The 27,951-nt window shown below is 36.5% G+C and overlaps 1 protein-coding gene across 9 annotated transcripts in view; it reads right to left on the reverse strand.

Annotated features, from left to right (window-relative positions):
* CACNA2D1 (calcium voltage-gated channel auxiliary subunit alpha2delta 1) overlaps window positions 1–27,951 on the reverse strand; it is a 433,456-nt gene that overhangs the window by 167,705 nt on the left and 237,800 nt on the right. For all 9 annotated transcript variants that reach the window (XR_012623660.1, XM_074827917.1, XM_074827916.1 and 6 more), the window contains exon 6: window positions 16,384–16,513. Coding sequence is in view for 8 of the 9 variants with exons in the window: in XM_074827917.1 (XP_074684018.1) it covers window positions 16,384–16,513 (130 nt within the window). In the remaining variant the exon portion in view is untranslated. The remainder of the gene's footprint in view (window positions 1–16,383; window positions 16,514–27,951) is intronic.

The following is a 27,951-nucleotide window of genomic DNA, read 5'->3' on the forward strand; positions in this document are numbered from 1 at the left end:
GTAATTTTGGTCAGGGAACAATAAAGCTATGATATGTAGCTAAACCATGGCCCCTGAGCTGCATGTGTTACCGTATTTAGATTACAGATGTAGCTATTATCTGTTGAAGTGATTAAGTGTTCTCTCTTCTCCATGTTTGACCGTGCTACTTAATTGCCAGTGGGTTATCCAGGCCTTGGGCTGCTGCTATGTCCATATAAAGCCTTAATAATCTTCATGGCCCTGCTCTGGACTCACTCCAATAAGTTCTTACCTTGTACTGGGGAGCCCAAAACTGGACACAGTACTCAAGCTGTGGCCTCACCAGTGCAGAGGACCCCCAGATCCTTCTCAGCAAAGCTGCTTACTAACCAGTTGGCCTCCAGCATATAGTGGTGACTGGGTTATTCCTCCCCAGATGCAAAATTTTGCATTTCCCCCTTTTTAACTTCATGAGGTTCTTGTCAGGCCATGTCTCCATCCTGTTGAGGTCCCTCTGAATGGTGGCGCAACTTTCTGACGTATCGGCCTGACTTGCCAGTAAATTCCTGACTATGGGAGAAAGCAACCCATTCACAACATCACCAGTTCAGTTCTGTCTGGTGCAGTGGTAAGTAACTGCCACATTCCACTTGAGAATTACTCCTGGGGTACTCTTCGCTGATTATCCAGGGAAGTCCAGTATATTGTGCCTTTTGGACACATGAAGAATTTCCCTAGGGATCTACATGGTCTTGCAACTTGCTACCCATTCACTGTTGTAATGCTCTTCACAGAAATGTTTCTTTAATATTTTAAGGAGATAAGAATGATGTTTGGGATAAAAGTAAATCACAGTTTGTGACCCACACAGTCGTAACATTTGTCTTTTTCATATTCTTGAATCTTACTCTTCTTATACAAGAAGTCCCAGCAATAATAACTTTTGCAGAAACATATGCTTGAAATGAAGCTTTTGACATCACAATGTTCCATATTGGTTTCAAATAACTATTCTATATAGAATCAAAACTCCTTTTGTGAAAGTATAGTCTGCACACTGTAATCTTCCTACCAGACGAAAAAGGCTAGACACCACAGAATCACAGAATCATCTGGGTTGGAAAAGACCTTAAAGATCATCTAGTCCAATCATCAATCTAACATTGACCATTCTCAACTACACCATAAGCCTCAGCACTATGCCAACCTGACTCTTAAACACCTCCAGGGATGGGGACTCCACCACTGCCCTGGGCAGCCCATTCCAATGCCTATCAACCCCTTCTGTAAAGAAATACTTCCTAATATACAGACTAAACCTTCCCTGGTGCAACTTGAGGCCATTACCTCTTGTCCTATCGCTTGTTACTTCATTAAAGAGACTCATCCCCAGCTCTCTGCAACCTCCTGAAAGTTGTAAAGGGCAATGAGATCTCCCCTCAGCCTCCTATTCTCCAGACTAAACACCCCCAGTTCCCTCAGCCGCTCCTCGTACGACATGTGCTCCAGACCCTTCACCAGCTTCGTTGCCCTTCTCTGGACACACTCGAGTAATTCAATGTCCTTTTTGTAGTGAGGGGCCCAAAACTGAACACAGTCATCGAGGTGCGGCCTCACCAGTGCCGAGTACAGGGGTAAGATCACTTCCCTGTCCCTGCTGGCCAAGCTATTTCTGATACAGGCCAGGATGCCATTGGCCTTGTTGGCCACCTGGGCACACTGCTGGCTCATGTTCAGCCGGCTGTCAATCAACACCCCCAGGTCCCTCTCTGACTGGCAGCTCTCCAGCCACTCCTCCCCAAGCCTGTAGCGCTGCTGGGGGTTGTTGTGGCCCAAGTGCAGCGCCCGGCATTTGGCCTTATTGAAACTCATCCAGTTGGCCTTAGCCCATCACTCCAGCCTGTCCAGGTCTCTCTGCAGAGCCTCCCTACACTCGAGCAGATCAACACTCCCACCCAACTTGGTGTCAGCTGCAAACTTACTGAGGGTGCACTCGATCCCCTCATCCAGATCATCAATAAAGATATTAAACAGGAGTGGCCCCAACACCGAGCCCTGGGGGACACCACTCGTGACCAGCCACCATCTGGATTTAACTCCGTTCACCACAACTCTTTGGGCCCGGCCATCCAGACAGTTTTTTACCCAGCAAAGCGTGTGCCCATCCAAACCATGAGCAGCCAGTTTCACCAGGAGAATGCTGTGGGAAACGGTGTCAAAGGCCTTACTAAAGTCAAGGTAGACAACATCCACAGCCTTTCCCTCATCCAATAAGCAGGTCACTCTGTCGTAGAAGAAGATCAGCTTTGTCAAGCAGGACCTGCCTTTCATAAACTCATGCTGAGTGGGCCTGATCATCTGGTTGTCCCGCACGTGTTGTATGATGGTACTCAGGATGAGCTGCTCCATCAGCTTCCCGGGCACCGAAGTCAAGCTGTCAGGCCTGTAATTTCCCGGATCATCCTTCTGTCCCTTCTTATATATGGGCGTCACATTGGCTGAGTTCCAATCTGTCAGGTCAGCCAGGACTGCTGGTAAATGATGGGAAGCGGCTTGGCAAGCACCCCAGCCAGCTCCTTCAGTACCCTCGGGTGTATCCCCTCCGGTCCCATAGACTTGTGTGTGTCTATGTGATGCAGTAAAATCCAAAATTGTATCAATCTCAGAGAACAGAGTAACAACATGCAGACTTGTTTCTACTTATATGGTAAACGTAAGTTTATGCAATAATTACCATACAACAGAATTTAAGATCCTAACTATAATTATTTTTTAAATAACATTTTTGTTTTTCCCCCCCCCTTCTTAAAATAGGACCCATAAGATGATTGAGTGCTGCAGTCTGACTTGGCAGACTCTTCACACTTGGCAATCAGCACCAATACTGAGGTACATATGGAGAGTGGATAAGAGGGAAAAATGCATTATGGTTGACGAAATGATAAATAACTACAAACTTTATCAAATACCTTGTCTTTAAGTGAAAAATTACAAGAATTTTATGGAAGTTATCATGTAAAGAAAAAAAAGCATGACAGATCCCAGCAAAAACAAGAACTCCAATTCATTAAAATTGACATTATAAAAATAAACTGATGTTTACCGTATCTTTGTCCACTGGCAAACACATTTGCTCAAGCATGTGTGCTAACACCTATTTCATTGTCAAGCATTATACCCTTTTTTCTGTGTATGGGCAATGAAAATATTATTTATTATTAAAAAAAAAAAAGATTAAAATCAAGTCAACAACCATCGACATCTGTTGAACTAACAATGAATGTTGCGACTACCTAGCCTCTGTGTCAAAAGATGGTTTTCACATTGCATTAGATTTTCAAAGCAGAAGGATTTTCCTGGTTAGCTAATGTAAATTTCTAATGCTGGTAAGAACTGCAGGAAATGAAATTTGAAGTTAATAAAGAAATAATTTAACAGTGACACTCTGCATGTCTCAGCTGATCTCTTCTAAACAAAGAGTAGGCATCCTTCAATGAAATCTCATTTATTTGCTGTCCATGCTATTACATCCAAGCTAGAAGTAATGGAACTTCCAGAACAAAATTCCTTCTCATTTGTAAGTTGTCAAGAGGAAATCGTTTCATTTCCCTATTATTTTACTATCAGAAAGCATCCAACAATTTAATTGCAATGTGTTATTTTAACCACTATTTTAGGATTTTTAATTCTGTTATATTTTTAACTATCAAATATTCATAGGAAAAGTAGATATTATGTTAGTATGAAAATATTAGCTTTTAAAAAATTATTATTTAGATGTTTCAGGTGAAATCCTAGTTCAACTAAAATCAATACACTGACTTCAACAAGATAAAGGCAGTTTGAGCTAATTAATAACCTCACCGTATCTACATCTTTAGGTTTCCTTACAAAATCAGATTTAGTGTTGTATCCAAGATGAGAACATGTTAATATAAACTGTTCACTTGACCTGCAGTTATGTCTGAGCAAAATACTGTCAAAATGCAAATTTAGATCAAGCCACAAATACTGTGTAAGAAGGCAAGGAAGCATGTCACTTGATTAGGAAGCTGAATAATAAGTAAAGACATGCTAAAAGTGTTGCAAGATATGCAACAGTCTGAGACTTTTAGTGTGATATAGTGACAAAATAAGATTTGCAGGTGAGGACCTTGCAGGACTGCAGTTTTATACCATTTGTTTTATCTACTTCCTTTGTGTCCGTGAATGTATTATTTTAAAATGCATAGGCAATCTATACATCCAAATTTTAATGAAAGTTATTGTTTAAATACGGAGATTAATTGTGATTATTAGATAATAAAATAAATACTCAATAATTTGTATAGAAATCGAGTGGTACTTTACAACTATCAACTATAGATATCATAACCTTCTAATGTGTTGATGTTATTTCACAACTCAGTCATCACATAGTGATATGAGAGAGTGTCACAGGCATAACCACAGACAGCATTTCTCTGCATAATTATTAAATGTAAAAAAACTTAGTCACAAAGAAATTCTGTCAAATATCATTGGTATCAAAACTGCTGATACCAGAATATTATACTATTTACATCTGAACAAGTGATTGGCTTTTTTTCTGAGAAATAATGATACAATACAATCCTCTTAGAGTTTGTATACCAGTTTTTCACTATCAGAAATATCAGAGTCACAGGGACCACTGCACTGTATCTCTTGGGTCTGATTCATTTCTACATCACATGTGTCTCATTCAGACATGGTCATTTTGGAGCACCTTCATCTAGAGAAGCAGAAGGTAAAAACCTAGATCCTCTGAAGTACAGAAAGTAAAACTCAGAGCCAAATGTAGACATGTTCTTATTTGGAGCCTTGGCAAATTAGCAACAAAACCAGTAGTATTTGATATTCAGTATGTTGTCCAAGCAACAGAGCACTCCTATTTGAATTCAACAAAATGACACTGAAGCAATGTACAAAATACATATTTGGTATGTCCAGTCTGACTGTGTGTGAGAGATTGAAATGTCCTATGACAGTCTCAAAGCTTGCTTGTGTCTGTCCAAACCTCCAAGAGAAGCTGCTGCGGCCTGTGAATTGGTCTGGGGGATGTCGCCAAGAGAAGCGGGAGTGTATTGAAGGATGCACCCCCCCACTTCTTTGCGGCTGCATTGTTGGACTCTTTAGACAAGCCTCAAAGGGGCAGACGTGCACTGAGTTGGCCCCATCCTGTAGCCATTTGTGGCTCTGTTGTGTAGGCCAGACCCCATGCATGCATGGCTAATGAACTGACAAAAGGCAAACGTTCCTGCCCTGAAGCCAGATGCAACAAAACCTGTTGGACCAGAGGAAAAAAAACCTAAAGGTGAGCAGATATGCTAATCAGCAGATACAATGAACTTAAAAAGGCAACAGAAAATTTTGCTCAGTGTGCATCCACCATTGAAGCCAGATCCGTGTGCACCCACCACCCAAGAACTGAAGACTGAGGACCAGCAGGACGCCGCTGGATCCATGGTGGTGACTGTTCTTGCAACCCTATCCCACATCCTTGCTTTATTTCTGTCTTTTCCTTCCATTCTGTCCTATCGCTACCCCTCTTCACTTTTTGAATAATAAAAACTTGTTTTAGGTATATGGCATTTGACCTCGTTTGTGTCTTAACTTCGCTCTTGGGATCATATCGAAACCTCCCCCAACACTGGATCGGGACACTGTGCAGAAACTTCAATCAGATACACAGTAAAATATTCATTCCTGAGATTTGTATTTCAAATAAAGCAAAATAACAGCCCAAGCATCCAAGCCTCCTCTCATCCCCAGAAGAAAAATTACTAGGAAATACTAAATCAGCATCTTCTGGCACCCTCCCAGCTCAGTAGCCCCTGTACTACTTCCTTCTTACATCATTTATTTTCTACTGTCCCAATAAAGTGATTTAACTGTGAAAGAGGTTCACAGTTTGATCATTTTTAACAAGGAATATAAGTATTGTTCTTCCATAAAGAACCATAGGAATATAAAAATCTGTTACTGGCATAGTTGCTACAAAAATCTGTTCACATCCTGTTGGGTATATGCAAAACAGAAGATACCAACTGACACTACAATCTCTTTGGACCTCCACATAGCTAACTAGCACCAATTCAGGCATGTCTGGAGCCAAGTTCATGTGGCAAAGTATCAGCGTTCAAATTGTAAAGCTCTAAAGATGTACTTGCTTTTTTGCATTCCAAATCTTTATTTCTTCTTCCTGTTTGCCAAGCTCTATGTGACTTTTTTTTTCTTTTTTAATTTGTTTCGAGCTGTTCTGTCAGCCTGCTTTGGAAGATTTTCTAATTTAAGATTTCATTATCTTTCCTTCCGCTCTGAATGGTCTGTCACTTGCTACACCCATCATGCTGAGCTACCCTAGTGCGCTTTTGATTTTCAGCTGCCAACTGAGAAGGCCAAGGTCTAGATTTGTTTTCTCTCCCCTTTCCCATTCTTTTTCCTGTGGTCAGCAACTATTTATTATTTTTTCACATCATAAAGTAAGATGCTGACCTGAATGGGCCTGAGTGCTTTCAAATGCTACTGCAAATAAATGGATACCAAGGACATGCAGCCTTTCACAGGAACAGGCCAAAAGGTTTAAAAATGTAAATAACTTACCATGAAATACTCCTACAGAATGAACAGTTACACAGATAATTGTTTTAACGAGTGGCATGTCTAACTGTGTAACACAAAATCATTTAAATAAACAACTTGTAAGCTGAAAGTTGACTTGCAATGAGATGCATGACCTTCTTTATTAGAGGTAACTAACATTATCATGTTGATTAATGGAAAAGTTCTGATCTCATTTTAAAACAGATGCTTAGGTTAATTGGTTATGTACTAGTTGAAAAATTGTGCATTTACTTGAAGGAGGTCTGCCAGTCAGGGTCTGGCTCCAATGGAAAGGGCAGGTAACGGTCTCAATGAAATGTCCTGTTTGAGCTTAGAACTCCTGCTAAGAAACAGATACTTTGAGCACAAATGCACTTTAACACATACACAGTTTATTCAAGTTCATTCAACTAACTCCAAATTCAGTGTAAATCCATGTAAACATATCCACTGGATAATGTTCAGGGTTTTTTTCCTGTACATTTTTATCCTAAGGAGGCAAAATCGATGAATATTTTATAGAAAAGGACAGAAAGGAATACTGTTTTAAAATATTCTATATTTATTTTCAAATGTTTATATCCTGTAAAATAACTAAGTATTAACAAAATCTGAAAGAGATGCCAAGAAGGGAGAGGAGATTCCAGGGAGAAAGGACAGGATTCAAAGGCTGCAAGATGTCCATTATCTTAAGTAGAAGTATGACAAAAGCTATTTTATTTATGAAATATTACCCAAGCGGGATATCAAAAATTACTAGAGATGCACTTAGAGAAAACAGGGAAATCCTAAAGGTGATAAAGGAAGACAGAAGACAGCCAACTGAAGATATGCAGATGTTTGCTGAACCAGAAGATCAAAAGAATGAGCTGTGAATTAGATGCTTAAAAGTTAAAAAAACCATGACTGTGAGGACAATGCAGAATCCTTACTATGGAATGAGAAAAATATTCATAAACTACATGAAAGAGGAAAAAAAATTGAGGAAATGCAGACTGAAGTAGAAAAGAGGAAAAAGCAGCCAAGAGACCCATGAAAAATAAGAATAAGCAGAGATAAAAGGGAAGAGACAAAATTGTCTTCAGAAAGAAAAAGAAAAAATTAGAAAATATCCATATTTCAGTCTTAAAAGGATCTCAAAGGGAGTATATTGGCATCTGATTGTACAACTACAGATCAGTGTCTCAATGGCAACTGGCCACCTGCATGCATTTACACTGCAGTAAATGAAAACTAATTTTTATCTTCAGCTAAAAGAAAGGAAAAAGGGTGTGAGAAGATCATAAAGAGAAATTATTATTTTATGGATAGATTTTTGAGGTGCATTTTGAGATCTTCTGCTTATGAAGGACACACACTAGAAGTAAAAATTGAATTTTACTCAGTGGTGGACACCATTTCCAAATCGATTCTTGTTCAACTGTAAGACAGCTAAATGATTTCTAGAGCTGAGCTTCATAAAAAAGAAGAGGGAAAGTAGGCAAGTACAGACTAAAGGATGGAGAGACCCCAGGGAAGGCAAGATGGAAAACCAATAAAACCAATGTGCTATTATTGATAGAAATAGTAATCTGAAAGGAACCAATGTCAGACAAAGAAATAACCATATCTAATTTGGCGTAAAACAACTTTTGACACAGAGAAGCAACTAAGATGTTTGTACAATATACAAGACCATAAGAACGTAGTAATCTAACCCGCATTTCAAATTAATTGATGCAGAAGAAAATGTAATTTATTCTCAAATGGACATTGGAAAATAGTATGAATTGAAAGTAGTTCAGTAGTATTATTTAAATATCTTTATACATACATATATGTACATATAGATGGATAAATACACACATGTAAAATTGCCACATTCAAACTATACTGTCCAAACTTCACAAAATACCCCTTCAATAATAGGAAAAAATCTGTATTGCCAGAGAAACACCTTGTCATTAAATTACACAGTATTCCTTCCTAATAGTTATGACTGGAAATGAACTCATGGCAGAAAGAATGAAGTGGACCAACCAAATCAGTGAGTTAGGTAGTGATAAATAAAGAAACAGTAGCCATGTCCTTAAGTTATATTCTGCATGTTGTTATAACCTTTAAAGACTAAATTTTGGACATATCCACAAAAAGCCATTCTCTAAGGATATTCAAATCCATATCTGACTACATAAAATTATTCCCCATCTTTCCCTTTCATTATCTATCTTCCTCACTTCAAAACTAAAACTGAACATATCATTTGTGAAGGTGATACTCCTTTAAAAATAATAACTACTACAGTGTTGGATAATATGGTAACGCAGATGCTAAAATTTTAGTAGAGAAGATATATTCTGATCCATTCATCCACTACTAATTTTATATCTAGTGCCTTGGTAAGCAACCGATCTAAATTTATCAATAGGGATATTTCAAACAGCACCTATATTTATTGTCTTTTTAATATATTATCTATCATGGTTAGTCTTTTTCCTAACAAAATAATTTGAAACTTAATTTTTATCTCCTGCACATCTGTAATTTAACAACTTTATTTCATTTTGTTCTGAAAGAATTAAAGGAATGAAAAAATTTTGGAGTGTAAGATTATAAGGATTCATCAAGTAACTCTTGTAAAGTCCAGTAACACAGGGGTGTAATTTTTAAGCAGTAGAGGATAAAAAAATCATAACTCATAGCTAGGCACCATCAACAGAGCAAAATTTGCAGCTGTGGTATCAGAGGATGGACATACAAGACTTCTGAAATGTGAGAACAAATTATTTAATAATGGGTTTTACAGATCTCAAACTTTTTTTTTTTTTTTAATACTACGAAGCTGAAAACCAGCTTTCTTTCCAGAGCGAAATCTTTTAGCACTGTGTTGATAATAAGTATATTAAACCATTTAGATATTAAACCCAAGACAAACCACAAAGTCATTTCTAAAAATCTTAATGAGCAGAGAGATGGTTCTGTAGGAAATGTTTCATATTTCCAGAGTGAAAAAACTGACAGTCTGAAGATACTATTTTCGTTTTTCTTCTTCATAATTTGTGTGGGTCAAGTAAAGAATAAACATAAACTCTTCTTATACTAATGTATTAGTTTTGTGTGTATAGAAGTTATCTATGTATGCATAAAGGCACTTGTTCGTAGCAATGTATATTAGTCATAATATGCTGCTTACAATATATTACTGAGTTTAAAACATCTTATCCTCATCTTTATGGATTTGCACAATTTTGTGTTATGCATGTCCATTTTCAGCCCATATACCACCACTGGATGCCACAGAGACACAGGGCTGGAGGTAGAAGTTGCCTGCAGAGTCACGTTAGCTCTTCTACAGCTCTGCACAGGGTCACAGAGGGTGTTGACTTTACAGCTCAGAGGATAGTTGGCAGCTTGTGAGTACAGAGAAAGAACAAAGGGAGTAGGCCATACTTCTCCTTCCCTTCCCCTCTCCTTCCTCTTTCCTTACCCCACCTCTCAACATAATGAAATTGAAAATAACAACCTGAGTATGAAATAAGAAGGGAAATTTGTTTTATGAAAGGGGAAAAAAGATTTGACAGACTCTTGGGGTAAGAAATATTCCTAAACCTCTCACACTTCCATTTGAAGTAGGTTTTAAGGTCCTTTAGACAGAATACCTTTTATTTTTTTCCCATGAAGCGCTTCACACAAATTGGTATTTTCCTGTTAGGTATCAATTACTTCAAGCAATTTAGCACTTTTCCTAGTAGTCAGCTTAACCCATCATATCTACTTGTTTGACATACTGAAACATTTTCTTTCTGAGCTTGCAAATATAACGAATATTTCTCCCTACACTCCCTTACAGATGTCAGGAACCAGTTTTGAAGAAGTAATCATTTACTTCTTCAATATGTGCTGTGAATTTATGCTTACAGAAAGCCCAAGCAACTTCCTGGTGGTCTTCCCTTACTGTAGAGCAGGTCTGAGAACACAACTGCCACCCCTCACATGGACCCAGACATTTAGGTGATGTAGCTGAACAAAGGACTGAGGTGGTATTTTCCATATCTCGAGGACCAATACAAAGCTTGAACAATGTATAAACCCCATATCAACCTACTTTGCAAAATTAAGCCAGATTTATAACATAAAGAATCCTTGCAGCAGTTTCTGCATAGGAAGAATTCCACACACCATTATCAATCACTCTCTCAAGATCTTTGTCAAAATTGTCTTTTTTTTTTGTTTTTCAGTATGTCCAATAATAAAGAACTTCTGATACTCAATGTTCCACTTTGCAGTCTATTTCAAAATGCAAATGCCACCATTAGCTATTTTTACCAGAAGGACATGGCCAATCTTACTGCAGAGCCAACTTTCCCCTTTTGGTACAAGAGGATTCAATACTAATTGTTATTCCAAGCTGTGAATAAGAGAGAAAATATTTCAGAAGGAATGGAAAGGGATCTGAGGAGCAGCAGTAATCATCTGGCCTCCAAAATAGATTTTGGCAGTATCCGCAGCTTAAACATTTATTATTCAGTCAAGCAGCATAACAGACACTGGAATCTCAGGACCTGCTATAACATCCAAGATAATTCTGGATACACACCACATTATGCACAGCGTGTGCATTAACAGATTAACTTATTTCCCCTTCTCTCCAAATTTGAAGACCCTTCATGAGAAAATGAAAATAAATATTTGATGCAGTTTAGTGCTTTAAATCTTGAATTAAGTCTTGGTGGTCCACGGCCACAAAAGGTATTTAAATGGGGTCCATGGTGAAGGAAAGGTTGAGAACCCCTGTGCTAGACCATCCATCCAGCAAAACTAAAGTAATCCCAGGACCAAAATACAAGTACCTCCTCATGATGGATACGGTTCAAGTTGTTTGGCTTTCTAAATTCTGACAGAAACAAGCTTTTTCATCAAGTTAGAAAAACCATTTATTTTTGCTGCTTATTTAAAAATATTTTCATTTGAGGAGCTTTAGTAAGATACTTGGGGGAAAAAAATGTCAGAACATAAACAATACTGACCCCAGAGTTCTTTGCTTAAGCTTCTGCATCAGTATTTTCCTTCCAGGTTTAATATTGAACCAATCAGGCAGTACTTAGGGATTTTGCTGCAGCTAAGATTTGCTTTCTACTTACCCCAAGCCACAGTGTTTGGTATTTAAAACAGGCTGACACTGAAAATTCATTTAAAGGTCCACTTCACCCACTACATGTTTTAACAAATAACTTGCTGATTAATATCATGGAAAATATTAAAAAAAAAAAAAAGAAGAAACCTTAATCTCACATGCCATCTGCACAAGACATACATAATGATATAATCCAATTTCTGTTTCTAAATTTAAAGGTGTGAACACCCACACAAAATCAGAGACTTGAAATAATCATTTTTCCATCTCAGCTGTAGTAAAACTGCACTATTCATTTATCCCTTAGAAGAAACCATGAGAAAAATAGTTCTGAATAGCTTCAGTTTCCCAACTATAACAAAATATATCAATAACATTATTCTTAAAATAGTTCAAATAAAGCAATTTAATTAATAAAACTGTCTTGCCTGTCACTGCTATTTAAACTAAAGGTAAAAAAGCAGAAAAGTTTTATTGCTCCTTTAGTCATTTAAGGAAAGCTGATATAGTATGCCAAAATATTTATACAACATTTTATTAACATCTTGATTCCTGAATAAATCTTATTTATTAGCGACACATAAGATCTTCCATGAATAAATGACAATGCCCTTTTTCCTAGTTTTTTGGAGTTCTTTTCTTGGGTTTTTGTAGGGGGAAAATTCTTGATCCCAATGTTTCATTTCCCCGCATTTTTAAGTTTCTTCCCAAAGGATATTTCTTCTTTTCAAGCTCGTAGCCTGAAATACCCAAGATATCCAAAAATTGTGCAATAATACAAAAATTCCAGTCAAAAAGAAAATATCCCAGTCAAGATAAAAAACACTGTAGCATCAAAACAGTATTTTTCAAATTATCCCTAAAAGTTTTAATTGTCCCCCAGTACTAAGCACATCATGTCAAAATACTTTATCAGTAACTGAATGTTTACATATATGATGCACTACTATGGAGGTAAAATTGATGTCCACTACCAAACTCGCTATCAAAAAATAATATACGTCTTAGAAGATTTTAAGGAGCAGCAAAATTTTGACTGCCATCCCAATACGAGGAGGGTATGAACAGTGCGCATATTTTATGATTATTAAGCTACAAGAACCATCAGTTAATTGTAACTCTATTTACAACTGTTTTAATGGCTTCAGAGCAGGGGAAGCCTTTCTTTTTTTTGTTGGTAGATGTCCAAACATACTCAAAATGATGCCATCATGTTCAAGACACATTACTGTCAACCTGACACTTCAATCAACTCTTCAACACTAATCAATTAGTGACACGTGGAAGCAATATTTCAATTTTTGATTTAGAGGAAGTAAAGCAGGGGTAACCACACACCAAAAAAAGCAATCCTTGTTTGTATGCTTTGCCTAACACCTTTCCTAAAACTGTAACACTGTTACAGACTTACACCTAGAGCACCCTTTGCAGCAGATGGTGCATTATGCATCAGCCAGCGGGGCAGCCTGTGGTGGTACCCACTAGGCAGATTAACCTCACTTGTCTGTGCCAAGGATTTCCTCTCACTTCTGGCCTGTAGTTCCCATATTCTGTTTAGGGATAAGCAGGGTACAGGTTTAACGGGGATTTAGAATTAAGATTCCTGTTATTACAAACAGGAGATGAATTACTAAATCCCAGTGCACATGGTAGAACACAACCTGAGGGTCTGTTCTGTTTTCAGCAGCAGATTAATTTTATTTCAAAACCTAAATGGGACTCTTGAAACATACTGAATTAAAAGCCTGCTTTGGGTCTATATTATTGGGATTGCCTTCTCCTGTGGTGGGACTGTAATCCTCTGAAACAGACAAATAAGTTAACTCCCTAAAGTTTTCTCCATCTCTACTTAGGTTTTGGCACCAGATACAGGGAAACACAAATATAAGTTTCATATTTCTTTCTGCAGTCAAATAGGCCACAAAGTAATAACATGGATGTAGTCAATGGATATATTATAATGATGTATCACATATTTCTATGCTAAAATACAAGGGGCTACTTCACAAGAAGCTCATCACTTTATTTCAAAACAAACAAATCACTATATGTAGGAAGACAAAGAATACTATTTTATTGTATGTACTATTTGTCAGATTTAAATAGGTGGTGCACCATTAAAGAATTACTGGCTAAACCAGTTTCCCAGTTTCAAAGGGCTAAATTCAGAATTTCATATGACAGAAAATCGATATTTGATTCGTATTTTTAAAATAATAAATAATAACGGCAATAAAAATGTAACCTGAATAGGGAAGAAAGATTGTTGTGGATAACATATTGCTTCAGAGTCAGTGATTCGCAAATTCCTAGCCAAAAAAAACAAACAAAACAAAACAAAAAAACAAAAAATGACAAAGTGTGATCAACAGATCCAAGTGAAAATTCAGGTTTAGGAACCCATGTGGTTCTAATTGTAATTGTCCCTCTCCCCTAGAAACAACAACGTGCTACTATAAGAGGCAATAGAAGTGAAAAACAATCTCAAGGACGAGTAGGCAAGTCAAATATCTAGACGTTGAAACCTGTTCTGTGAGATCCAAAGAGCAATTCTTTGTTTCTCTTGGCATGCTACAAAACATATACAATAAGGGAGGAAAAATGAAATCTGCTTTCCAAGGTGTAATTCAGTCCAAAAATTTGGCTTCCAAGAAATAAAAGTTGTTTCTCAGAAGGATTTGTTGTAGTATCTGTTTTGTAAATGTTCACTAACAGACTGATGTAGACAAGGAATTGCAGATTTATTGCAAACTATTTTCAAACTGTACAACTGTTTCCTGTTATAGTGGGCACTGAAACCTCTATCAAGAAATGACAGGTTAGTTCATGTGAACGGGAAGAAAAATGACAACAGTGTTCAAGATACAGTATCAGTCTTTCTAGAGTTACAAAAATTGCTTGTGGATAATATTGCTTGTGAAAAGAAAATTAAACTCTAGCTTTGCAAATCTGTTGGTGAACGACTACATTCCAATTGCTCACTGCATTTCAGATGACACATGAACTTTGTTACTATAAAATAAAACCTGGTGATGATTTTGTGTTTACTGATATGAAATCTGTGATTTTTAGCTATTCTCAAGGTGTTATCTCCGAAAACACCATCTATAACCAGAAGTTACCCAGCTACCCAAGAAAAGGATTTTGCTGATGCAGAATTACAGTCTTCCTGGTAATTTTCTAGGCTTCCACATCTCTAGTAATTAATATGATAGCCAGACCCAAAGAATCAGGAATTTCTCACGTACCATATAAGTTGCACATGCAGTTACCACTCTCAAAAAATGTACATTTCTGTCTGTTATTATGATTTTATCAGAAACAAAGAAAAGTTTTATATTTCCTATGGAATTCATGGCCTGTCTTCATTTTTAGGATAACAGGCTGTACAGTAACATTACCTAGCATAGATTTTTAAGGGACATAAGAGGTCTTAGTAATACCATCTAAAGTGTTAAATTCCGCACGACAAATCATTTCACATATTGTTATGATGACAATTTTATATCAACTTTCACATGGTGTTTACAAATATCCTAATAATTGGAGGAAAGTTTTTATATCATTTTAACAGTGAAGTATCACTTCTTTCCAAACAACAGCAAAGTAAATGGCTTGTCTCTTCCCTGTAATCCTGCAATTAAGGTGCACTTTACCACTTATTAAAGCCAGAATTCCAGAATAATCCTCTAGGTCTGCCAGTCAAGCACACCATATAAGAATACAAGCTACTATGATTCTTTCCTCCATCATACTGACATTTCCATTTTCATCCCTGTGTCATTTATATAAGCTGCACACAACTGTGGCCATGAATTTTAAAGAGCTCAGGTCACGTTAGGGTCTCTTTCCTCTCGATGAGAATTTGAAAGAGAAAGACTGCATACTTGAAATCAGGACCTTAAATTAAAAAAAAAAACAAAAAAAAAACCACCACAACTTAAAAATACAGATCCTGTTTAATTTTTCTTCCCCTTTATAAAAATATGCAGCCATTTTGAATGTGGAAATGTCTTTTTGTTGGATAATGATTTTTTTCTTGATAAGTACAGAAAAAGGAAGTTACTTTCATCTTGAAAGATAAATACTTAATTTTGAAATACAATTAAAGAATCCTCACTATATGCATAGATATATTATTTTTGACATAGTTTAGAGAGTATTTATTCAAATTCTCTGCTAAAGGCTGTTACTGTGATTCTGGAAATGCACTGCATGCAATGTAAGTACTACCATCTCACACAGCATGTTATTTGCCTGAACTGTGTATGCTTTTGGGATACTGAAAAACGTTTTCAGTACTCATCCCTGCCTGAGGCCAAAACCATGCAAAGAAGAGCTGTCAAGAATTGTTTGTATTAAATTAGAACACAGCATAGAGAAAGAATGGATAATAAAATTAGAATATGTAAGAGTTACGTTTCACCTCCAGTTCCATTTCTGAAACTCAGATCTAATGGATCTCTTTAACTATGGCTCCCTCCTACTAAGTCATAAGATGAATCATAGGCCTAATAGAGCACATGTCTGAAATACTATTGAAAGAAGGAAAAAAGACAATAACAGCAAATCTGTAGTAAAAATGGAGATGAAAACTTTGCTTGCAGGTTAGTTGTTTTTAAGAATGGGACACAAATAATAAACATAGTATGAAAATAAGACAATTTTTTCCACATGCTACTTACAGCCTTCATAAATATCTGTTGGGATGTGGACTGCTGCATGCTGGTAAGACGTTTGTCGTCGGAAAACAGGATCTTCTTCAAATACTGGTCTGATTCTCTGGCTGCCAGATTCAGTGTCATTCTTTTCAGGCTTTTTAAAAAAAGACATGTAAAGAGCAAAATATTACAAAGTATGCTAAAACCAATTCCATTCACATTTGCCTCTTTTTACATAAAAGACTCATAGCCTTTCTTTCATACCTCACATTTTGCATTTATGTATAAATATACTTATTTATTCTAGGTCCAGAAATATTTGTGTAGACTTTATTTTAAATTATGAGTTACCCAGTGTAACTCAGTGAAATGAAGAGCTACAAAAGAAAAATACCAGCCTAACACCTTACACACCTAAATTTCATAAGTGCATGGAATTTTTATACCCATAATGCAAGACAAATACATTACCTTTTATTACATCTAATAATTTGTACCGAATCTTAAATATAAATACTGTATATCTCATTTTTTCCTTCTGTAGATTATATAGTAAATCATAAATCTTAAAATGACACCACTAATACACATTTCATAAACAGATTTTTTAGAAACAGTGATGCACATCCAGACAAAGAAAGGAAATTAAACCTTCTTAGAACTTGTGTATGAAACAGGTTTTGTTCATTGGTTTATTTTAATAAGTCTCAATTAAATCTCATGTCCTCTCCTGGTTACAGCTGCCTGGGTGGAAAGGTTCTCAATCACAGAGGTGTTCACCACCATATGCCTGCCTTAGGTTCCCATCCTCTCTCACCTGTCTGCATACAAGATTCTTAATTCCTTTTGATTCACTCAGTTATTTCAACTAGTTTTTTAAAATTTTGAAAAGGACAGGCTTTTTTTAACTCAGCTACAAAAATTACATGAAGTGTGGAAACCAAGGAGGTAGCGAAGACCAAAGAAGAGGTGGCAATGTCTTCACCTGGCTCAGCTGCAGCTGGAATAGAAGGCCCTACGGCATGAGTAGATTGCCACTTAAATCAATAATGAATCAACTATGATACCAAATGATTACTCAGGTCAGCAATTGTAGGCAATTATAAGGACATTTTTAATACTACAGAGTCATCAGTTTTTGAAAACGTGATATGCTTGAAAAATAGTGTTAACATAGAAGCACCTGTCTGGTCAGTCAGGCACGTGTGTGCTGAGGCTATTTATACACTACCACCGTGTCTAGTATCCCCTACCACAGTACAGACAGCTAAGTTTTAAACTTACCCACAACATAATCCAATTAATGTTTCCTCATCTGCTTTTTCACAGGGTTACAGACAAATGTTATACTAAGTATAGGTTCAAATGTGCCTGAAGTAAGCAGCAGTCTCAGACGGGTTTCAAGGAGGTGGTTTCCTTTGGAAACACAAAGGGTAGAACTCATCTAACCAGTGACATCCACTGATTTCAACAACATAGCAGTGTCGAGCTCATCACCCCAGGCTGCCTTCATAGTCAATGAAGAGGAATGGATGTTTTTAGAGTGCGATTCATCTCATCTTAATTAGACACCTATTTTCTCATTACATGAATCATGCCTTAGAAGTGCCTCCTACCTTCCATTGACTATAAACATAGCCCTAGGGCAAGTAGCCTAGATGTAGAACTCTGCAACACACATGCTTAGAATTAGGTGAGATGAATCTCACAATACAAGTTTATTAAATTTCTGGAAGAAAAGAAGGTGGATACTAATTTTGACTACTTTTATGCTACACAGATACTATATCTTATGCTACGAAGTTAAACTTGTTACTTAGTACTTAACACCACTGCTGGATGAGACAGAAGGGAAAGCATAATTCTTAATACTCAAAGGGATGATCTTTTTTCTTTGAGCAAATCTATTACCAGGTAAAGTCCAGGTATGTCACATCATTAAATAATCTAAATTGATAAAATGTGTGAATTACCTAAAAACATTATTCTCCTTATAACACCTAAGACCACATGTTGCCTTTTACTTTCACATGTGTGGTATTATTTTCATTAATAGTTCTGGTGGACACAATGACCTCTGTTGGTTGGCAGAGGACTTCTGAATATCATACTTTTGCATGTAGATGCTTCTAAGCCAGTAATATTTTAGTTTTGGAATGTGGATTAGAAAAGCAGAAATACTTGTACAAAGCAGCCTGAAATGTTTTGCTCCAGTATGCCACTCTCTTAGATCTACCAGACAGTAAAATCATGTATTGGGTCTGGCTGGGATGGAGTTAACTTTCCCCACAGCAGCCCTCATAGTGCTGTGCTTTGTATTTGTAGCTGGAAAGGTGTTGATAGCACACCAGTGTTTTGGCTACTGCTGAGCAGTGCTTGCACAGTGTCAAGGCTATCTCTCCAAAACACCCCCCCCCAAAAGGCTAGTAGGCTGGGGGTAGACAAGAGGCTGGGAGGGGACGTAGCCAGGGCAGCTGACCCAAGCTGATATTCCATATCATACGATGTCATGCTCAACAATATAAGCTAAGAGAAAGGAGGAGGGGAGGGAGGCATTCATTATTAAGGTATTTGTATTCTGGAGCAACCACTATGTGTACTGAGGCCGTACTTCCCAAGAAGTGGTTGGACACCACCTGCTGATGGGAAGTAGAAAATAAATCCTTTTGTTTTCCTTTGCCTTCATGAGTGGCCTTTGTTTTTGTTATTAAACTGCCTTTATCTCAACCCATGAGTCTTTTGTCATCTTATTTTCTTCCATCTTTCCTGCTGAGGAGGGGGAGTGATAGAAGAGAGAGTTACAGAGTGGCTTGGTGGGCACCTGGCAGCCAGCCAAGGTCAACCCACCAACAACAATTACAACTTAATTTGAAGTGTGCAAACGATCCAGGATCAGTAATGGTTTATGAATTCTATGATTTGAAATGACATAGCATTGTGATACCTTCAGACAATATAATTTGGCTCAACTTTTACATAGGTTTTTGGTGGGATTTTTTTCTTCTATGTTATCACACAAGATTTTTTTCCCCCCAGAACTGGAATGCTATAAATTAAGCAAATTCTGGAGTTATTTTCACAAGTTATCTTTTGGTTTCATGTTGCTCAGAGTAATGAGTTTGTCTAATTCTGCAAATGCAGTCTCAACAATCAATCATTCATGTGAGAAAATTTCTCTCCTGCCTGAAAGTAATTTAATTTAAAAAAACCCTAACATTTATTTCTGAAATTAGTACCAATGACTACAAATCCTCAATGCTTTCACAGAACACTTCAGATTGGGACCATCAAGACATATTATTACTATAAAACAGCAGAATAAGTGGGTGTCAAAAGATTTCTTCCAAGTAATTTTCCACAATAAATATTTGGGAGGAAGGGTGGATGGTAAAAGAGAAAGGTAAAAGGGGGAGGAATGGTAAAAGAATAAATCATGAGGTCCATCCTAGGTGGTCTTGTACAGAAGTTTTCATACTATGGTACATTTAGATTTTTTATTGAAATTCCTGAAGCATCTGCACAGAAAATTATCGTATTTTCTGCTGTTTGGTATTTCAATTTAATTCCAAATAATAGATACTAGTTTTCATCCTCTCCCATCACTCATGATATGGAAGAAGATTCAAGTCTACTGACAAAACTGGATTAAACTTTGTTGAAACTGAAAGGGTTTAAATAATCCACCTAAATGCCTTAAAAACTTTCAAACATAAAGTCTACTTCCCACATTTCTAACAGCACACACACCCAGGCTCCCCCCAGAAATTACTGTGATAAAGATCCAGTCTGTTATTCCTCCTGCCAATATTCCATGATACCAAAACAAGAACATGAACCTAAAGACTCTTCTCAATTTAACTGATGCAGGCCAGTGCATCTACCAGAACTACATGAAGTAACGGAGAAGCTTTTACATCCCTGTTGTTGACTTTTCCTAGGAGTATTCTGTGATGTGCAACTCTTGATATTGAAACAATGCATCTATCTACCCCCGAAACCCCAGACACCAAATGACAAAATCCTTTCAAATTTCTATAGGTTCCTTCTCACGGGACTAATTTTGCTATTAAATCTAAAGGTGTCTGAACTAGTTCTGCATACAACAGGCAAATATCAGAAGCATTATAGGCAAATTAGTTTTGCACTCACTTGGGCTACTACTTCCTGACCAGCAAGACTAATACTGTGCCAGGCCTTACACATCCAATGTTTGTAGTGGATCCTTCTATATAAAGTAAAAACTATTTAGTTTTCATTTGTCAAATTTATGAATTTCAAGTAACCTACATCTAAGTTAGAAAAAAAGATAAGGAAACATTAAAAAGAAAAACATCAATTTTAATAATTATTTTAGTCCGGTATTTCTACCAAAAGCCTGACAGATTGTGGCATTGGTTGGTACGGTTTTAACACCCAGTTAAGCTTTGTTTTCAGGAAAGTAGCAAAACATATTTTGAAGGAAAGTAATCCACCATGTGAATATAATTAAAATCCAACTCCAACCAATTTCTCTCTCAAGTCAGGAGCTGAAATGCAATCAATACTGGCACAGAAAAATCCCACAGGAGATAGTGGCTGAAGATTAATTTTCTATCTATTCAAACCTGGCCTTCACTTATTGAATTACATTGTTACCTACCACTGACAGTCAGCAAAATAACTCACTCATTTCTCTGCAATGAATCTCCAGACCAATTTCTCCCTCCCTTGTGAGGCAGATAAAATCCATTTCTCTTTTCAGTTCACATTTGTGCCATTTTAAGGCTTTCTTTTTTTTTAATAAATAAATAATTTTCTCATGTGTCTACTGTTCACTATCAGAATAAAGGCAAATTGATATAGCAGCTAAAATTCAGGTAAAGCAGGTTCTTCTGTAGCTGTTCTTTGTGGTTTCGGCTAAATCACTTTTGGCATGATCTAAAATAAACTGAAGGTTGCTTTCTGGTTTTTGTAAGCCAAATACATAGTAGAAATAATGCAACTTCCCTCTCAAAGGCTTTTTTGTTTTTACATAAATTAATGTATGTACGAGAGGTAACTAGAAGATTTATGCCAAGAATTATCACTGAAAGATGTGTACAGAAAAGCAAACAACCATTAAACCAAAATGAAACGAGGTCATTTCAAGAAACTCTGACATAGTTTAGCTGCCCATTTCACTGCAGCCAAAAATATCCTGATTCCTTTCCACAACTTTCAGTGACTTTTCATCATCATAGCCATAGGAAGATGAGTGGATTTTGTATCTTTACTAGTTAATTTTCATTTAGTTGAAAAGCACTGGTTACTGTACAAATGAGAAATATTTTTTCCACAAATATAAAGCTTATTGTTTTTTGCTTCTTGCAGCTGTTGAAAACTGAAGATGAGAAAACTGATATTAATTGAACAAATACCATCAATGAAACACACACAAAACCACAACCAAACTGAAGCAATCTTCAGTTATTTTCCAAAGGCAGACTCTTTTTAGAAACAATGTAGAAGTTGTTCAAAGCATCAGAACAGATTTAGCATCAGGACAAAAGAATAAAAGGTAGATTTCTTTTTTTTTAATTCCTGAACTGATATCCAGCAAGAAACAACGGCACATGCCTGCTTTCATACTTAGGTAAAATAGAAAGGAATTGGTTGCTAATATTTTCCATTGCCCTAGTATCTACAGACTGTGTTTTGCATAAAACCTTGCTGTTCCTATCAATGACATTTTAGAGAACAAATGTGGAGATGGAATTATAATTGTTACGGTTTTAGGGACATCAAAATTCTTGCTCAGTCATTCCTTTCTGTCTTTCCTTACAGATTTTCAAAAGTTTTATATTTTCATCTCTAGGTTACTGCCCCTTTTTGGTTTCTGAATATCTGTTGAAATTTCTAAATGTACAATTTTAATCAATTGAGTCTCACTACCTATGCTTCTTTTAGTTCACTCCCAGATCTCCTCTGTGCAAACGAATGCTATCATATACAAAAGAAGCACCGAATTTTTCCTACACTCAGTTCCTTACTCAAAATCAGGCTTGCTATTTTGCTGGATATTTTTCTTCCTTGAGGAAAGCAATCCAGTAGAACTATGTACCCAGCCCCTTCAATGCTGCTTCTGGCCCCATTAAAAAGTTACAGCTGGACCTGATGAGGAGAGTAAAATGAGATATCGCTTGAAGCACACAGCTCAGCAGTACGCCTGCAGAAAGCAAAGGATAGCAACAGCTCTTCTAAGGATAAGATAGAGGGAAGTTACTTTTGAAGAGACAGCTACATGGCATTTCTAATAGTTATAGCACTTTCATAGCATTTTAGATAATGTCATGAGTGCGTTGCCTTCTGATAACTTTTTTTATTTCCTTTCAATAGATGTGATTTTTCCAACTGTGGGAAAACTGCTGAGTGGGTTTAGGTGGTTGTGATAGAACTGCAAACATTTTACTTCATTTTTGCTTGTGTGTCAGTGGGGAACTGCAGTCTTCATTCAGATACACTAAGATTTTACTTAAAGGTGACATCCTTCTGTCTATTCTTAAGGACAAAACTCGACCAAAAGAGTTCTAAATGAAGTAAGAAAACAGTTGGCTCAGAACTTAAATATTCTTACTTTATCTGTTAGACAACCGAGAGGAGTTAAACATAAGAATATATATACATATATACAAACATAAGGATGTATATATAAACATATATAGGGTCTGGATAGCTTCAGATGTAGGGAAATAGTTTTCTATTTGCAACTCAGTGTGTCATGCTCAAGGGCCATATATTTAAAATATATATGAGGTTTTTTCAGTGCTTTTAGTGTTTCTATATGCTTCTAATCTATTGGTTGCTGTGTATCAGTAAGAAAATGAATGGAACTCTGGATTGAGCATTTACTTTAAAAAAAAATGTTTTATAGCAGTTATTTTCAGCATTCTGTCAACTGAATAACTTTAGTATGTAGCAAATATAGAGTCAAATTAATTAAAAAAGCATTTATTTGCCTCTTAAGCCACTTTTTGGAATGCAAACTATCTTTTGTTGATAATCATTTCTATATATCTACTTACAGGCTTGTCCCTGTCTACTGTATACACAACTATATTCTTTTTGACGGATTGTTCAAAACCCGCTGTACGCGTTCATTTATATGACCTTCATGGTTCACAGCTCCTGATAAGAACATTTAGATATACAATAATTTTGTGGGTATCCCAAACATAATAACTTTTTTCTTTGTATCACAGCCTATTCACAAAATTCACTGCATCATGAGTTTGGTTTCACGAATAAATGAAACCTTGATGTAATTCATTTATCAAATATAAAGACTTGGAAGTCTGGGGACAGACATTTTAGTAGGGCCTGCAGCGATAGGACAAAGGGTAATGGTTTTAAACTAAAAAAGGGTAGATTCAGACTAGATATAAGGAAGAAATTTTTTACAGTGAGGGTGGTGAAACACTGGAACAGGTTGCCCAGAGAGGTGGTAGATGCCCCATTCCTGGGAACATTCAAGGCCAGCTGGACGGGGCTCTGAGCAACCTGATCTAGTTGAAGATGTCCCTGCTCATTGCAGGGGGGGTGGACTAGACACCCATCAAAGGTCCCTTTCAACCCAAACTATTCTATGAAAATCTGTCTCTCTTGTAGCATTTCAGTGAATTACATTTTAGAGAAACAGATAAAAAGCATTGGGTTTTCCTAATTTCTTCAGGTGGAGAGAGTTTCAAAACAAAAATCCAAGCTTCTGGAAATCATCTTCTGTTTGAAAGAGTTGACATTGCATCTATGAGTGTGCCTTAAATACCATAACTCAGGGAATTATAGTGTCTTGTAAATAATATAACTATTTTCTTAATTTCTGACAAAAAGGAACATTATCAAGACATAAGAGATCATTTGGCAATAAGCTAAAAAAACCACTTAAGATTAAAAGATAGTAATAAAGGAATTAATGAAAACTGTAACAACAATTATTGTGAATTTCTAATGATTATACCAGCATTTTATCATCCATGTTGTGAAGAAAAACACTAAAAGGACCAATACTAGTTTTGGTTTGAATCATATCTACAGGACCTATCCTTGCATTTTGTAGCTATGGCTTACAAATCATTAAATAAAACTTCTATACAATTTTGCATGTAGGAAACTGAAAGAGACAGCCTGTTTTCAATGACATGATGAACAATTACTCAGCTAGAAAAGGTAGTCAGCATATGACTGGTCAAGTTTTAAAGAAGGAATTCCATGGTAGACTAGGGGTCCAAATGGACAAAACATGGCAATATAACATACTAAATATTCATATCTGTTTAACTAGTTCTTTTCCCAGAGGAGCTGAAGTACACACCTGCTCAGATTTACTCTTTTAATCTGAAGATAAGAATTCAAATTCCTACTGAATTTACCAAATGGAACTTGTTCCACTTTGTAAGCCAAGACCATTCCTCCATCTCCCTGATGTTTACTTGAAAACTAAAAGTATAAACTGCCTGAGTCAATCTGTTCCTTCGACTAATGCCCACTGAGTTCAGGGAGGTCACCTACTCGCAACTACGGACCCAAAGCAAGTAAGCCACAACACATGTGCCTCTGATTTGAAGAGACAGAGACTCTATTCTTCAAGTGTCCCAAACAAGGTAAAGCTCAGGAGGTTAGGTCAAGCAGCAGGGTGAAGGGTGGAAAAATCTCAAGGCACCTAAGCATATTAGCAATTAACGGAATTTATTTTAATGAGACCTGTGCAATCAGCTGGTCTTTCCTAAAACTCACATGATATTTTAGTGAGTTAAAATTAGTATTTGTTGAAACCTTGTTTTCTTATTTAATAATCAGAAAAGAATTGAAATTTATCTTCTTTTCTCTTTATTATATATTACAGCTAACCTTCACAGCAAAGGTGCATAAAGTCTGTTGTAGTAACATCAGTATGCAAAAATAAACTTCTGTCCTATTTTCTCTTTAACTACAATGTCAGGTAAAATTAAATACGTATTTTAAATATTTAAGCACAGAAGACATGTAAGACATATTTATCTTCCTAAAGATAACTGTGACCCTTCCCCACCCCCAAGTCATCAGGAACCTCTCCCAAACCCCAGTGTTTCAAGGATGATGGAGAGCTGCCTCATACATGCCATGGATCTATCCCATCTGGTCCCATGAACTTGTGTATGTCTGTCTAGCTTCAGTGATCCCCAATTCTATCCCCTCCATTCCTGAAGGTTCAGGCAACATCTCCATATCCCTTCTGGGTCATACATCCTGGTCATGAGTTCAGGTATCATGATGTGTAACCCCATCTGAACCTCCCAACTTGGTTCTCTTCTATATGGGGTAATGGCCTGGGAAAACTCAGGGGTTCAGGACCAGGGTGTTCACTAAGAGTGATTTTCCTACCTGCCTTTAAGTTATCATGTGTCGCACAGAACTGCCTACTTCAGCACTGACTTTAATAGTGGCTTGACTGGATAAGATGATATCATTAGCCAACACTAGGAATATAGGGTCATATTAGAATAAAAGCACATCTTACTCTAACTTATTTAAATGTTATGAGTAGTTCAGAAAATCCCAGTCAATTATTTAAAAAAACCCAAAAACCAACAAACTTGAAATTCATAGCCTCCTTCAAATCATTGATAATTCACATTCCATTAGAGTACTCAAACATATGTTGTAAAATAAAATAAAAATATCTATTGTTGACAAATCCCATAGAATACTTAGTCATCTACAATTTCAAGACCAAAACGCACTCTAGATAATTTAGATTTTTCATACAACACGCAATTAAGTTTCAAACTAGGAACTGTTCTACTCTTATTGAAATAAATTACACTGCCTACCTTTTACCACCCCCACATCTGATTAAAGATCATATCCCTGGAGAAAAAGAACTGTTAAATCATCTTAATGCTTCATTGGGAATTAGTTATAATACCAACTGAATGTGAACATTTAATTAATTTGATTTTTTCATCTGATGCAGTTGTCTTTGCCATGCTTTGCTAAGCCATTAACCGATCCTGTTTCACAGCGCATACTTATCTTCAGTCATACTGGTTAGGTCCAGATTTTGTACATCCTGCAGCATACTAATCAGTTATTGCTCTTTCTTCTTAATTTGTACCGTCTTCTGTGTCAATAACAATATTAATAACAGTAAAGCCCTGCTTTGAGAAGGAGGTTGGACTACATGACCTCCTGAAGCCCTCCTAATCTAATTTTTTTCTGTGATTCTCTGAGTTAACACTAATAGGGCTCAAAACACTACACAAACATCCCTCACTAATTCATGCTTACATAAATATAATGCAGCTTTTCACTAATTAAATGCCAGCTGTATCTCAGTAGATAAAAGCAGTAGGTAACACTAAACCATGCACTGACCTCTGGGTTACATACAGACCATAGACTTTACCTATAGACTAAGTGCCATATAATAATTTAAGTAAATTGCCATAGCACTATGTAAGACTATTTATATGCTTTTTAAAAACGCTAGTATGGTGAAATCCTAACAATGCAACAAATTAGAAGAATAGCATTCACAGAGACTAGGAAATTTTAGAAGGATATTCTGCCCAAGATGAGAAGCACATCAGAAGAAAAAAAAAAAACCAACAAAAAACAGAAAAAAAAAAAAAAAAGGAAGAAGAAACAGGTCAACCTTTAGATTTTAAAAGAACTAAAAAAAAAAAAATCAACAAAAGAAAATACCTTTGTAAAAGGTCGGCTGATTCCAAGTTCAAAAGTTTTTAGGGTCTGGACAACATGATTCCCCACTAGATTAAAAGTTATTTGCAATACACACCATAAAAGAAAACTGCAAGAGTAGCTTTAATTCACCTTTTCAGGTACCAGTGCTAAAACCTCTGAAAGACTTCAATTCACAAGACAAAAGCAGAAGCACAGATGGCCTTTCACAGCCATGTGGGCAAGAAATGTTTTTGAAGCTAAACCCCAGATATTACTTCCTACTCAGCCCTACTCAAGGCATGACTCAGGTGAAGAACTAGAGTAAATGATCTTTGCATAAAATGAGAGGTTTCTGTTCTGAAGCTCTGCTGCTTTGCCATATTTATGGCAAGTACTGGAAAATAGAGATGTTAACAAAGAGAACTACAGGAAAGGATAACACTGGATACAGTAAGAAAACTTTATACTTCACAGAATAAACTGACCATTCACTTACAAGCACCTACAAATGAAATGCTGTATATTAGATATGGTTGCCTTCTTCAATTTAATTTTTTTTTTTTTTTCATCTATTTCTCCATAAAACCACATGGACAGAGAATGTTGAGAACTGGTATGTGGAAACGCCAGAGAAAGTGATCTGGCCTTTTGCATATTGCAGTGGCTAGTTCAGAAATGCTCTTATTCACAGAGTAGGGGCTGGCAGGAATAGGCGAGGAACTGCATTTCAGATCACTCAAACTACAGAGAACACCCTGAAAATCCCAAAACAGTTCAATGCATAGATTATTTCCTGTTTGGGGACATATTTGGAATCACAAGCCACTCTGAAATTATATCCATGTAAGTCAATATTAAATATAATATTAAAATATTATAAGTGATCCATTCCAGGATTCTTTATATGACTTGCAT

Source organism: Strix aluco, chromosome 5, assembly GCF_031877795.1.
Source record: "Strix aluco isolate bStrAlu1 chromosome 5, bStrAlu1.hap1, whole genome shotgun sequence".
Taxonomy (NCBI): Eukaryota; Metazoa; Chordata; class Aves; order Strigiformes; family Strigidae; genus Strix; species Strix aluco.